The sequence below is a fragment of the Nicotiana tomentosiformis genome, chromosome 9, assembly GCF_000390325.3.
Source record: "Nicotiana tomentosiformis chromosome 9, ASM39032v3, whole genome shotgun sequence".
Lineage (NCBI taxonomy): Eukaryota > Viridiplantae > Streptophyta > Magnoliopsida > Solanales > Solanaceae > Nicotiana > Nicotiana tomentosiformis.
This window is the reverse complement of record NC_090820.1, coordinates 24,918,999-24,934,505: the sequence shown is the minus strand read 5'-3', so window position 1 is coordinate 24,934,505 and position 15,507 is coordinate 24,918,999. Positions and strand designations below refer to the sequence as shown.

At 41.5% G+C, this 15,507-nt stretch overlaps 1 protein-coding gene across 1 annotated transcript; it reads right to left on the bottom strand.

Annotated features, from left to right (window-relative positions):
• Positions 1–9,093: 9,093 nt before the first annotated feature.
• On the bottom strand, positions 9,094–9,708 carry LOC138898492 (uncharacterized). Its single transcript, XM_070184561.1, has one exon. It carries the CDS (start codon positions 9,706–9,708, stop codon positions 9,094–9,096), a length of 615 nt encoding a protein of 204 aa, XP_070040662.1.
• Between the last annotated feature and the right edge of the window lie 5,799 nt (positions 9,709–15,507).

Here is a 15,507-nt window from a genome sequence, read left to right as displayed (position 1 = left end):
AATTAGTCTTAAGATTATAATCCTGAAATTATAATCTCGGAATAATTTAGTTCGCGCACTAAAACGATCCCTTAATGACCAATTACAAGCAGGACCAAAAAGGGCCATAAAGAAAGCGTTTTGGACAACAAGGTACAAAAAAGATAAAGATAAACGGCGCTGCCCCTAAATTAAGGGTCTATGTGGTCTTGGAATTGCGAAACTCTCCCTGTTGGAATCTATACACGTTTTGTTCTGTCATGTGTCAACCACCTCAACCATCTAACCCCAAACCAAATCCCCTTCATTCATTCACACTTTGGCTTATACGAAGGTACTTATTTTTTTTGTTTTCACCGCGTGTTTGGTATTTATATTGAAGTTAAAGACAAATTTAGAATTTAAATTTTATGGATTCAATTTTAATATTTTTCCCTAAACAAAGGTACTGCTTTTTTTTTTTTTCATATTCATAAAATGAGATTCTTCTCCCTTTTTTAGTTTTTGATTGGGTAGGTCCATTTTAAGTAGTAGTAGTAGTACTATTTTTGAGGTCTTTCCTCATTCTACTCTTACAATTTGAATGTAAAGCTCTCGTTATGTTATCAACTAGCTGTCTTTTCTATAGTACATATATAAATATTTGTAAAAAATCTTAGTATTAAATATTAACTCCCAGAAAATAATAGGAATAAATTCAATCTTTTTCTAGAGTGCCCACTCGATTTAATGATAACAAGTGCATTGGAGTTTCAAGCTATTTTTTTGACTATTTATTTCTGTGGATGAAAAAATGATCAAGAAATTCTCTTTGAATGTATTTTGTTTCTTCTTCTTTTTTCCCCTAAAGATTGAGGGGTCATTTGGTTACCGGAATAGATATATAAGGATGTTTGACCAAAAAGTATAACTTTCGGTTAAAACTATTGTATTTATATAATCATGAGTTAAACCTAGTTAATGATAATATCTCTAAATGCGGATCCTTAAAGTGTGGATAATGTGGGACAGATCTAGTGGGAGATTGACAATAACATGCATTAAATATTTCAAAAAATATGAGCAATAATGGCGGAGTAACTAGCAATAAATAATAGTAAATGACATTTAAGTAAATAGGAGGAGTGATTCACCCAATAAAGAATAAACTAGATGATTGTTCCTCGTGACAATGATGAGTGACAGATAAATCCTATAATGTTTGAACTATTCTCGGATCTGATAGAAAAATATGGAATAATATGAACAAGAATCTTGATGAAAAGGTAATGTTTGTATCTTTGCTAGAGAGAGAATCTTTCTCAGAAATCTATTCTTATCAGGTTAATATTACATATCTCTTTTTCTTATCTTTTGTCCTCCTTATATGGGACATATCCATAGTAAACCCTAATAATAGATATGGAGATAATATTCTTTAGAATATTCCCTATATTATCCTATTCTAAAAACTAGTTGTTGCGGTTCTTTCCGCGGACTCTGTCCTCGACCATTATAAGCATCCCGACCACGAGTTTCGCCATTTTTTGATCGACCTCGACTGATTTTTCCTCAATACTTCCTTGCCCTAAATGTTCCTTGATAGATTTTGACCTATACAGTTAGTCTCTCCGCTTATTGAGGTCGTCCTCAGACGACCTTGATGAGCGGACTTTGTTGGTTATGGTCGAGGAGAGTGGACGAGTGGGTTGGGCAGTTATGTTTGGGACGAGCTGGCAATGTGGCCTTTCGTGAGCCGCAACTTTTAGGGTTGCGTCGTTTCTGTGCTAGAATGACGTCATGACATCATGCGTCATTATGGTGCATTTTCTCGATGCTTTGCGTCGTTTCCCATGCGACTGCCAGTTGGAGCTGACGTTTCGATTCCAGTGCTGGGTAATGATGGAATAATCTCTTGGTTTTGATGCCCGAACTCTTATAAATAGAGATGTGATGACATTCATTTGTTCTTTACATGTTTTTCTCATCAAAACCTTGTGACTTGTTCTCCTTCCTCCCTTGTTGTGTGTCTTTTTTCCTGGTCTTAGTGCTTCATGTTGCTTCTAATCCTTCTTTGCATGAATATCCTTTCTCTCATCGAAAATATGGCTAATGTATCCTCTGGTTCCGGTGTGGGATCAGTCCTGTCCCTTTGGCGGTGTTTATGCCTCCTCACGCTGATGGCGTCTATGTCGCCATTGAAGATGAGAACTTTCCTATGGTGGAGGAAATAATTCCTAGTAGCGAGAAAGTTAGGTCTAATTTTTCGAAGGTGCCCGAAGACGAGCCCAAGGTTTCTGAGTCGGCGATGAAAGGGGCCGATCTAGTAGAGCTTAGGGCAAAATTCAGCGTTCCTGCCCGCATCGATTTGGTCCCAGCACAGTGTGATGTGGTATAAGTCCACCGCCCTGGGTATTACGTGTTCTATGCATATCCCTTCCAGGTCGGCTACACTCTTCCTCTTCTTCCATTGGCAGAGGAATTCTGTCGTTACTATGGTGTGAGCCCGGCTCAACTCGCCCCATATATCTACAAGCTCATCAGGATGCTTACTAAATCTGTGGAGTTAGCTGGGGTCAAGATCACACTCCGGCATCTGATGCATCTCTTCGCCCTTAGTTTCTATAAGGGGGACAATGTTGAACCTTCGCCATCGAGGAGGCAAATGCCTGGTGGTGAAGATGGACGACAAGGAAAGTCGTCAGTTCTGGCACAACTTCTTCTTTATCAAAATCGAAGACGTGGTGGCCAACGCGGACGGCTTCCTTGAGACTTGGAACTACACTCGTAAGTGTCTATTCTTCTTTCGTTAAAACATTTGATCTGTTTGCTCTAATCGTAGGCTCTAAAATTTTCTCTTCTTTGTGCAGCCAAGACTACGCCCCCTCGTTTGGTCGGGAACATTTCTGACTGGGTTGGTCGGGATTTGCCTCACATCATGGGAATTCGTGAGTAGCCGGGCTTTTTCAAGAATGTTGGGTCTGCTCCTTCCTTGGCCGGTGAGTTTATCTATATATGTTTTTTATGTTTTGGCCTCATGGTCGCCTACTTATTTTAGTTTGCTCTTGGTGGTGATGATAACCTTGCTTTGATATTTTCTTTTTTATCTTGAGGATCTCCGAGGAGGCCGAGGGCTCCTCCTTTTGTGGTTCGTAAGAGGAAGGTTACCTCCTCTTCGGCGTCTATTCCTGATGTGAACGCGGCTAGACCTGCTCGATCATCTTCTTCTGTTCCTTCCTCAACTGTGGCCAGGTCTGCTCAGTCATCGACCTCATCTATTGCTACCTCATCATCGATTTCTTCTCCGCCTGCAGATACTTTGACATCGGATCTTTCGGCTTCCACTTTGCACCGTCTAGTGGATGAGGAGGAGGAGGAGTCACCGAGCGGCAGGAATTTGGTTCCCCGTAAGAGAAGATCGGTAAACATTGGTGATGGGGTCGCCCGGGCTGTGGATTCAGCAAGTGATGATTTTGTCATCCGTGAGACGGTGAACATAATACTTGAGGATGACGTCAAACTAGCATCTGATGTTCCGATATAGGCGGTAGGAGTTGAAGGGCCTGCCGTTGTGGCTTCTGATAATTTACGGCAGGAGGGACCGTCAACTTCGCATCCGGCTAACAATGCTTCTTTACTGGCCGAGGAGAGAGGCAAAGGCGTTGCCGAGGATGGCTACGGGACGGGTTCTGATCTCGATGCTGACGAGATGAGGATGATGGAGGAGGGATTTACCCAGCTGAAGGTGAGACTGGAGGGGTCTACGCGGACTATTGCGATCCCCAAGGATCGAGATTTATTAAAATATACTGAGAACGTGGTTCCTGCCCTCGGTCCCTTTTATTCCGACGTGGAGAGTCAAACTCTCCAAGAGCTGAAAAATGCTACCTTATCAAGGAGCATAGCCGGCCTCGCTCTCAGGGTAAGGTTTTCGACGGTTCTGTTCGTTATGATCAACGTTTAGGCTTTGTTCTTACTCTGTCTGCCTTTTTTCTTTCTTTTTCAGACCGTGATCTTGGAAATTGAAAGTGCCCGAAGAGAGGAGCGGCGTAAGCTATTTTTATGAAGTTTAGGCTGTTCATTTGGATCGGATATCCGAAATTCGAACCGATCCACTGAATTTCGGATTTCGTATTTCGGATATTTGGATCGGATTTCGGATTGGGTTTTTTAAAATTTCGGATATTCGGATCGGATTCAGATTGGTATAATTGTAACCCGATCTGATCCGAAATTATTAGGGCATGTATAAATATTAAACTTTAATTTCGGATTGTGAGTACTTCCTTTACATCTTCCTCCAAGTTATTACCCTTACAATTGTTGGATTTAGCTATATTGATACCTAAATAAACTATGTGCATATAATTATATAAAAATCTATGACAAACAAATAGTATTGGAGACGGCCAGGCTTAAAGAAAAGTGGCTTGATGAGAGGATTGGCGAGTTGGAGAAAGACAACTCCCTCCTTCAGGACCAGGAGGCCGCCTTAGAGGCCGAGAAGGCTCAAATGCTTGCACAACCGTCATCTTCTCACACTTCAAATTTCCCAAATGTTCCCTTAGGCCTGTACGAGGAATGGATTCACATTGAGGCCCAGTTGGACGTGTTTCAAGATTTGCGTGCAACGGGGTCTTTCCTGGGGATGCCCTTGAAGATGCTCATGTTAAGGCCCGTGAAGCTCGAATCGCTTGTGGATATGATCCTGCTATGCCGGAGGCCGATGACGATGAGTGGGACGAGGATGTGTATCAGATTGAAGAGGATGCCTGGTACGAGGACGCGTACCCTCGGGGCGGTTGTGATGGTGAGGGGGCAGATGGTCAAGCCGATAACACTGATAGTCCTGGTGGCGACCAATAGTTTTTCTTTTTCTTTCACTTATTTTGCTGCAAACTTCTGCGATTTTTGTAGGCATCTTTACAAGCCTTTGTAAGAATATTCTAAGTATGAAGTGTCGACTCTGTTACTTGTACCTGATTCTTTTTCTTTGGTTCACGCCTGTATGCTTTTTGATTTTCTTGGCCGTAATCATTTAGCTCGAATAAGTTTGAACACATCCTAAGTTTAATTACGGTCGAGGATCAGCAGGTGTTAGTTTGAACGAGGTCAAACCAAAACCTAAGTTTGATTATGGCCGAGGGCTAGTAGATGTTAGTTCTAACGAGGTCAAATATGTCCTACATTTAATTATGGCCGAGGGCTAGTTAGGTGTTAATTCGAACGAGGTCGAATATAACCTATGTTTAGTTATGGTCGAGGGCAGTTAGGTGTTAATTCGAACGAGGTCGAATATAAACTATGTTTAGTTATGGTCGAGGGCCATTTAGGTGTTAATTCGAACAAGGTCGAATATAACCTATGTTTAGTTATGGCCGACGGCCAGTTAGGTGTTAATTCGAATGAGGTCGAATATAACCTATGTTTGGTTATGGTCGAGGGCTAGTAAGGTGTTAATTCAAACGTGGTTGAATATAACCTATGTTTGGTTATGGCCGAGGGTCAATTAGGTGTTAATTCAAACGAGGTCGAATATAACCTATGTTTAGAAAGATTTGCCTCTAGGTGCGGCATTTGTCGACGTTGTGAACTTTAAGGCAACTTTGCCTTGGTTGTATATACGGAGAAATGGAAAAAAACTTCATGCATTTGTACTTTGTTCATACACTTGGAGAAATTTACGTCTTTTTTCGAGTGTTGGCTGGCGTTCTAGTCCCACTTTATCTAGTCACTTCATTGGTCGACCTGGAGAAGTCTTGAGAGGTCGAGCAATGAACTAGCCGTCATGTGCCTCCATCTGTGTGCTCTTCGACCTGAAGTGTCCCTTTCGTCGCCTCGTTAAAAACCTCTTTGAGAAAACTCAATTGGGACAAAACTCAAGTGAGGGAAAATTGAGTACGACTTGGGGGACGCTTTATCTCTTAAAAGTTGAAGTACTTGAGGTGGGTAATATTCTAGTTGTTTGGTAGTAGCTTCCCTTCCATTGTTTCTAGTTGGAATGACCATTTGTTCGTTGTTGCCGTGATTTTGTACGGGCCGTCCCAATTTGTTCCAGTTTACTTTCCCGTGGGTCTTTGTTTGCTTGTGTTTTAGCTTTAAGCACGTAGTCCCCGACTTTGAGTGGCCTCACTTTTGCCTTTTTGTTATAATACCGTTCTGCTTGTTGTTTTTGGGCGATCATCCTTACCTAAGCCATATCTCTTCCTCAAGCTCTTACCTTCTGCTTTCATCATTCCTTGGTCTGCTCTTATGGGAGTATATTAGGCTGGGCTCCACAACTTCGACCGATATTACTGCATCAGTCCCATAGACTAATGAGTAATACGTCTCTCCTATGCTTGTCTTCGGCATTGTTTGGTAGGCCTAGAGTACTTCTGGTAATATTTCCGGCCACAACCTTTTGGCGTCTTCAAGTTTTTTCTTCATGATGTTCAGTATCGACTTGTTGGAGGACTCCACTTGTTCATTGCCTGTGGGATGATATGGCGTTGAAAGTATTCTTTTGATATGCCATTTTTCAAAAAATTCAGCGACCTTCTTTCCTGTAAATTGGGGTCCGTTGTCGCAGCTGATCTCTTTCGGGAGGCCGAATCGACATACGATGTTTTTTCATATGAAGGCAATCACTTCATGTTCACTTATTTGGGTGAATGCTCCTGCTTCTACCCATTTAGAGAAATAGTCAGTCAAAACCAAAAAGAATCGTACGTTACCTCGACCTGTCGGGAGGGGGCCTACGATGTCCATTCCCCATTGGATGAACGGTCAAGGGGAAGTGAATGAGTGGAGGTGTTCGCCTACTTGGTGAATCATTGGGTCATACTTTTGCCATTGCTCGCATTCTTTCACGAAGTCCGCGACCTTTTTTTTCAAGTTGGGCCAGTAATACCCTGCCCGTATGAGGCATCTGACCAAAGCCCGATTGCCGGAATGATCTCCGCAATGTCCTTCATAGACCTCTTCAACAACACGTCGAGTCTGATTTGGGCCCAAGCATTTCATTAGAGGGCCGTCGTACGTTCTCTTATACAGGTCGTTATGGATGATGATATACCTGGTTGTTTGCATTCTTAGTTTCTTGGCTTCTTTTTTATCACCTGGGAGTACGCCGTCTTGCAAATATGTGACAATACGGATGCTCCAGTCCCAAGTTAGGTTTATGGTTCTTACCTCAACTAGGTCTATCGATGAGTTAAGAAGGTGGACTACACTTCCGTCTCCGGTTGCAATATTTTTGGTGGCTATGGCTAATTTGGCGAGGACGTATGCCTCGGTATTCTATGTTCGGGGGATTTGGTCGAGTTAAGATTTGTCGAACTCGCGCAGCAGCTTGCAGTTTTCGGTCTGGTACTTTTGCAACCTTTGTTCCTTGATTTGGAAAGTTCCTGTGGCTTGGTTGACAACGAGTTGAGAATCACAACATAGTCTTAGCTGTTTCGCTCCGTATTTGAGTGCTAATCTCAACCCTGCAATTACGTCCTCATACTCGGCCTCATTGTTAGTCATGTCTGGGCACCTTATGGACAGGAGAATCACTTCTCCGGTTGGGACTTCGAGTACGAGTCCCAGTCCAGACCCTTACGCGTTAGACGCACCGTCAGTGTACAGGACCCAAATGTCTTGTGTTTGGGGAGAAGCTTGGACGACTTCTTTTTCGACTTCGGGCATTATTTTTGGGCTGAAGTCGGCAACGAAGTCTGCAAGGACTTGTGACTTTATCGTTGTTCGCGGCTGATATGTGATATCGTGCTAACTCAGTTCGATGGCCCATTTGGCCAACCTGCCAGATAGCTCGGGTTTATGCAAAATGCTTCTTTGGGGTAAAGTCGAGACGACCGAAAAGCTACGACTAGGGCCAGAGCCAGTTTTTGAGGTGAGGGTATCTCGTCTTGGCGTCGACTAGTGTTTTGCTAAGGTAATAGATGGGAGACTACGTACCTTTATTTTCTCAGGCCAGGACTGCACTCACAGCTACTTCGGATATGGCGAGGTAGACATGCCAAATATGCTTTTTGTTCCTTCAAGGCTTGGACACACTCAGAAGTCCATTAGAGGTTGTTATCCTTCTTGAGTACGCCGAAGAATCTGTGACACCTATCCGATGATCGTGAAATGTATCTTGAAAGGGCGGTGATACGACCAGTTAACCACTGAACCTATTTTTTGGTGGTTAGGTGTTATGGTATTCCTTCGATTGCTCTGATTTGATTAGGGTTGACCTCAATCCCTCGCTGTGACACCGGTAAACCTAGAAATATTCCCAAGGCCACGCCGAATGCACACTTTTCGGGATTCAATTTCATTCTGTATCGTCTGAGTATGTTGAAGGTTTCTCTTAGGTGGTCAATGTGATCCTCTTTCCTTTTGGACTTGACCAGCATGTCGTCTATATAGACTTATGTTATGCCAAGTTGGTCTTTGAACATCCTCGTCACTAACCTTTGGTAAGTTGCCCCAGCGTTTTTCAACCCGAAGGGCATGACTCTGTAGCAGTACGTCCCCTGATGGGTGATGAAAGTGGTTTTCTCCCGATCCTCTTCTTCCATGAGGATTTGATTATAGCTCGAGTAGGCGTCCAAGAAGCTCAGTAGTTCATGCCCGGCCATTGCGTCGATTAGTTAGTCGATATGGGGTAACAGAAATGAATCTTTGGGACATGTGTTGTTCAAATCTGTAAAGTCTACGCACATCCTCCTTTTCCCATTCTTCGTTTTCACCATGACCACGTTGGCGACCCATTGGGGGTATTTTGACTCCCTGATGGAGCCGTTTTCCAATCGTTTTTCTACCTCTTCGCGTACCGCATCATCAATTACGGAGTTGAACTTACGCCTAACCTGCCTCACCGGGGGATGGAATGGATCGACATTCAGCTTGTGCGTGGATATTTCCTTCGAGATACCTGGCATATCTGCATGGCTAAAAGAAAATAAGTCCGCGTTAGTAGTTAAGAATTGACGAAATTTACCTGGCTCCTGAAGCTTATAGCCGATGTAAGCTTTCTTACTGTGGTCATCGTTGTCTAATTGAATGAGGTCGAGGTCTTCTACGGTCGATCCCGCGATCAATCGTATCGGGGTCTCTAATGATATTTTTGCTATCATCACGCATCGACCTCAACCCTATTGATTGCTATGCCTCTTTTTCTTTATCATTTGTTTGTTGAGTGACCGTGCAGTCTAGAGCGATGTGGTAGCATTCCCGGGATGTGCATTGTTCTCCTCGTATCCTGAATATTCCCCATGGAGTAGGGAATCTGATGACTTGGTACAAGCTGGAGGGGATGGCTCTCATGGTGTGTATCCATGGTCGCCCTATTATGGCGTTGTATATTGTGACCTGGTCCATGATATGGAACGTGGTTTCCATAGTGACGCCGCCGGCCAGGACGGGGAGTGTAATCTTGCCGGATGTTTGCTCCACTGCATTGTTAAATCCTGTTAGCGTGATGCAGCGCGGCACTATCTTATCCTCGAGTTTCATTTGTGCAAGTACTCGAGTGTGGATAATGCACGGGCTTCTCCCATCGTATACCATAATGCGTCTCACATCGATATCTAAAATTCGTAAAGTGATAACAAGGGCATCATAGTAAGTGAAAACCAAACCGTTGGTATCTGACTTATCGAAGATAATACTTTCTTCGAGTTCATCATACCGTTCATGGGTGATTGACTGTTTGAGCTTGTGAGTTGTGGTGAACTTCACATTGTTGATGGAAGCATCGTCACCGCTGTCGATGATCATGTGGATGGTGCGGGTCGGCGAGGGTGGTTTTGGCGGTCCTTGATGTTGTTTGCGAGCTCTGGAAAAGTTGATCCTTCCCCGGTCGCTCATCAACTCTTTGAGGTGTCCCTGTCGTAGCATGTTTAAGACCTCATGTCTTAAGACGATGCAATCCTCAGTTTTGTGCCCTCGTTCTTGGTGGAACTCGCATAAGGCGTCCGACTTTCTGGTACTCGGGTCCAACCTCATCTTTTGCGGCCACTTCACCTTTTGTCCGAGCTTCTCTAAGGCGTAGACTATTTCTATAGGTGACACATGATAAATGGGGATTTTGACTACTTATTAGCGCTCTTTAGCTTTCATTTTAGTCCAAAAGCGCTTAATTGTGTTCCTGAAAACTGATGAAATATGCTTAATTGCAGGAATATTGGAAGAGGAGCTCCCAATATGAAATCTAACTCAAGAATGAATAATCTGAACTCAAGGACCAAAACATGCACAAAAGCTCAGGAGTGCGAACCGCAGAATATCATTTGCGGCCGCAGGTCGTGAAGAAATTCCCATAAGAGAAATGAGAAAAGTGTGGTCCGCACATAAATTGTACGGCCGCAGAAGCTGGGTTAGAGCAAAAGTTCATAGAACCTGCATCTCAAAGTGCGGACCGCATAATTATTGTGCGGCCGCAGAAGAAGAGCCACGCGACCGCACTCACATTTGTGCAGACCGTAGAAAAGCAAGGTGCGGCCGCACTCAGAATTGTGCAGACCGCAAAAAGAAAGCAGTGCGGCCGCATATTTCCACTCCTGTCAAGCTGAAGAAAAGTGCGAACCACACATGGAATTGTGCGGCCGCAGAACAAAGGGCATTTTTGTCCGAAAATTCTAACTTTGTATAAATAGAAGAGTTTCACTTTTTAGGTCAATTTTTTACATCAACTGCTACAACAGACGGTTTCTTTTACTCTTTTTAGTAGTTTTTGCTATTTTGAGCTTTTTGAATATTGATTTCATCATTTTAATTAACAATATGGGTTTAATTATCATTTCTTCTCCTATTTCTTCTAGTTTAATCATGAGTAGCTAAATATTCACTAGGGTTGTGACTCAACCCTAGTGTGTAAACTTAATGGGTATTTGATTTATTGCTTGTTTATGGTTGAGTGTTTATTATCTAGCTATGTTCTTATTTTTATTTGAAGAATTAATGGTTGCAAACATTAATTCATGCCTATTTGACATGGTCTCTCCTTGAGAAAGAGAGACTTAGTCTAGGAAAATTTGGCTAGCACGATATTGGGTCAATCGAGAGATTAATAAGCCCAATTAAAGGGTTGAACCTAGAGATAGTAAAACCCGATGTAAGCTTCTTATCAACTATTTTGTTCAATACCCATTTGAACTTGAGAAAGCCAAATTAGGCAAAATCACTCTCTGACCGAGAGGTATTGAGTGAGTACTTGAGTGTTGATAGCTATAATACACCCCGACCAATAAAACAAGCTTTAAAGTTTATAACCCATTAGGCAAACACCTAGGTGAAAGTCATAGCCCTAGGACTTTTATATCATGTGAAAAACAACAAAAAAAATTTCCTAGTTTCATCCTTTGAATCGCAATTGTAGTTTAATTTAGATTTTCCTACAAAACCAAATATTGCAGAAGTCTAAATTTAGATATATAAACTCGCGCGATAAGTTATATACTACTAACACCCATTCATATAGCTCCCTGTGGAATTCGACCCCGACTCTTGTTAGGTATTACTATTGCATCGACCGTTTTCATAACCTCAAAGAGAGGAGTGAAATTGGACGAGATTAATTTTTGGCGCCGTTGCCGGGGAGCTAAAAACGGTGTTAGCTATATAGTTAGGTGTGTTTTTGGTATATCTTCTTTTTCTTCTTTGTTACTAACGTGTGAGTGTTGTAGGTGCAATCATAGCAAACAACGATCTCGAAAACATAGTCGTTAGGGATGTGGATGTTGAGGATGATCAAATGGATGAGGTCCATCTTGAACCTCAGGCCAATAGATGAGGTCGACCGCCTCAAGACAATGTACCCGCTCCACCCCAACCTCCACCACGAGCGGCTCCACACCGGGTGTTGCCGAATAAAGGGTATGAAAGTGCTATAGTCCCTCCCCGTATTAAGGCGGGCAACTTCCAAATAACCAACGTGATATTTACTTTGCTCGAGCAACGAGAGTTCTTCACCGGTGCACCGGGTCAAAATGCATATAATTATTTGAAGGGGTTCGTAGATACGTGTTCGGGGAGCAAACAAACAAATGTCTCCGAGGATGCTTTGAGGCTAAGGATTTTTCCCTTCTCTCTACGGGGAAAAGCCTTAGATTGGTTGGAACATTTGCCAAATCATTCCATTCATACTTGGGATGAACTAGCGGAGAAATGTATTTCAAAGTACTTCTCTCCCGGGCACATGGCTATTATTCGGGATGAAATTCTATCATTCAAGAAAGAGCCCAATGACCCACTGCACGAGATATGGGAAATGTATAGAACAACGGTGAAAGAGTGCTCCAACAATGATATGACGGAGAATTTGATTCAACAAACTTTCTATCGGAGGATCAATACCACCAACCAATTGTCACGACCCTAATTTCCCTCTGTAGGATGTCGTGATGGCACCTAGTTTCTAAGACTAGGTAAGCCTATCAATGTGGAAGAATAATAAATATATGAAATAAATAAACTACAATTTAAAAAATTTCAACTCCCAAAATCCGGTAGAAATAAGTCACAAGCTTCTAAAAATTTATTCTCAATGTCTCTATATATCGAGGTCTAAAGAAAAATAAGGAAGCAAAATAAGAATGATAGAAGGGGACTCCGGAGTCTGCGTACGCTGACAGATATACCTCGAAGTCTCCGTGCGCAGGTAACTCATTGACGTCTAGGTTAGTAAGATGTACCTGGATTTGCACAAAAAGATGTACAGAAGCGTAGTATGAGTACACCATAGCGGTACCCAGTAAGTGCCAAGCCTAACCTCGATAGAGTAGTGACGAGGTCAGGTGAGGCCCTACTGGAGTATAATAATGGCATGTAAAATGTTTAACAATATAGTAAAATAAAATGACATTGAAAATGAATCAAGTAGTGTATCACCATTTAATTAATCAAATAATGGCAAATAATATCTCGTGGAATCAAAACAGAATTTCAAATAATATCTCGTGGAAACAAAACCGAATTTCCTTTCAACTTTAAAAAAAATCACAACAAATAATCAAGGCAACTGCGGCCATAAATCAATATCAACAAGGGCACTCTCGAGGTACCGCCTCGTAGTCCCAAATCATAAACAAATTCACAATATCTCATTTTCTTATCTCACCACGGGAACCTTCACAATTTATTTGAAAGAAAATATTTTTCCCGAAATAGCATCCCGCGTTTTAGCTATCCTTATCACACCGCATGACTTCTAGTAGTTCCCCCTACTAGCCACGCGTATCAAGACATCCTTATCTCACCGCATGCGTTTCAATACCCAGACCTTATACCACCGTATGCGTATCAATATCACAATATATCACAATTTGCACCTCAAATGCTCAAATAATGTAACTTGCCAAAAATAATTTAACAACAATATTTTTTCACAATAAAGAGCTCACTGCTCATGCCAAAATAAATCATAAATAATATTTTTTCACAATAAAGAGCTCACAGCTCCATCATAATGAGTACAAAAATCTTACAAAATATTCAATAATAAATAATTCAGAAAAATAATATTTCAAAATCTTTAATACGTTGCTTCAATATCAAATTTAAAATGTCAAATACTTCATATTAATAATGTTGGATTTAAAGAAAATCACCCTTCAAGTAATGCACAGAATAAAAGAAACCAAGTTTCAACTAAACAGGTATAACAATTAGTAGGAAAAGGTCAAACAAATTTAAGGTATATATCCGAGATCAATGATGAAGAATATAACAAGATAAAATAATTTAATAAATGCGCAACAATGATCTACACAATTTAAAAATATAATCTTTCACATTTAGCCCGTGTACACACTCGTCACCTCATGTACACGACTTTCAACATATTTTAATAATTACATTAATATCAATTCTAGGGGAAATTTTCCCCACACAAGGTTAGACAAGTCACTTACCTCGACTTGCTCCAATTTAACCAAGTAGTATGCTTTTTCCTTGATTTTTCGATTCCGATCGACTCGTAACTAGTCATAATTAATTCGATACAGTCAACATAATTATAGAATCAATTCCATAAGAAAATACTATATTTTTCAATAAAAATTCGAAATTAACTAAAAATTGGCACGTGGGGCCCACATCTCGAAATCTGGCGAAAGTTACTAAATATGAACGCCCATTCAACTACGAGTCCAACAATACCATTTTTACAAAAATCCGACATCAACTTGACCTTCAAATCTCAAATTCTCATTTTTGAAATCCATAGGCCAAAATCCTCTAATTTCACCTAAAAAACATGTAATCTATTCGAAATATTCAATGATAATCCAATACAATTAACTAACAATGATCACGTGTGACTTACCTCAAGTTTTTCCGTGAATTCTCTCTAAAAAATCGCCCAAATCCGTGTTGAAAATGTCCAAATGACAAAAATATCGGAACCCCTCTATTTTTGTAATCTGGTCAGTGCTTTCGCACCTGCGGTCCCGCATCTGCGGTCCCGTATCTGCGGTGAAATACCGCATCTGCGAAAATTGCTCAGCCCAGCTGCCTTCGCTTCTGCGAGCTTTGGACCGCATCTGCGCCTTAGCAGGTGCGGAAAATTCTATCTCACCTGCGGACCTGCCCGCACCTGCGCCCTTCCTCTCGCTTTTGCGCAATATGAGCCGCATTTGCAGCTCCAACTGGGCAGCCCTTTCGTCCGCTTCTGTGAGCCACAGCTCGCTTGTGTGAGTCCGCACCTGTGGTCAGTCCCTCCGCAGGTGCGATGACACCAGAAGCTGCAAATTTCAGAATTTGCCTAAGTCCAAAAATTAATCTGATTTCGATCCGGATCTCACTCGGGGTACTCAGGACTCCATCCGAAAATACCAACAAGTCCTAAATCATCATACGGACTCAGTCGAGTCTTCAAATCACATCCAACAATACTAAAAATACGAATCACACATAGATTCAAGCCTAATAAATCTCATGAATTTCCAACTTCTACATTTGATGTCGAAACCTATCAAATCAAGTCCGATTGACTTCAAATTTTGTACACAAATCATAAATGACATAACGGAGCTGTTAAAATTTTCAGAACTGGATTCCGACCCCGATATCAAAAAGTCAACTCCACGGTCAAACTTCCAAACTTAAATTCCTATTTTAGCCATTTCAAGCCTAATTTCACTACGGACTTTCAAATAAAATTTCGATCACGCTCCTAAGTCCAAAATACCATACGGAGCTGTTAGAATCATCAAAATTGTATTCTGGGGTCGTTTGTGCATAATTCGACATCCGGTCACTATTTTAATTTAAACTTTTAAATTTTTCTTTAAAATTTCATATCTCGGGCTAGGGACCTCAAAATTTGATTTCGGGCATACGCCCAAGTCCCAAATCACAATACGGACCTACCAAAACTGTCAAAATACTGATCTGAGTCCGTTTGCTAAAAATATTGACCAAGGTCAACTCAGTTGAGTTTTCAAGCTCTAATTCACATATTAATTCATTTTTCGCATAAAAACATTCCGGAAAATTTTACGTACTGCGCACGCAAGTCGAGTAATGATAAATAATACTTTTCGAGATCTTAGAACATAGAATTAACTATTAAATTTA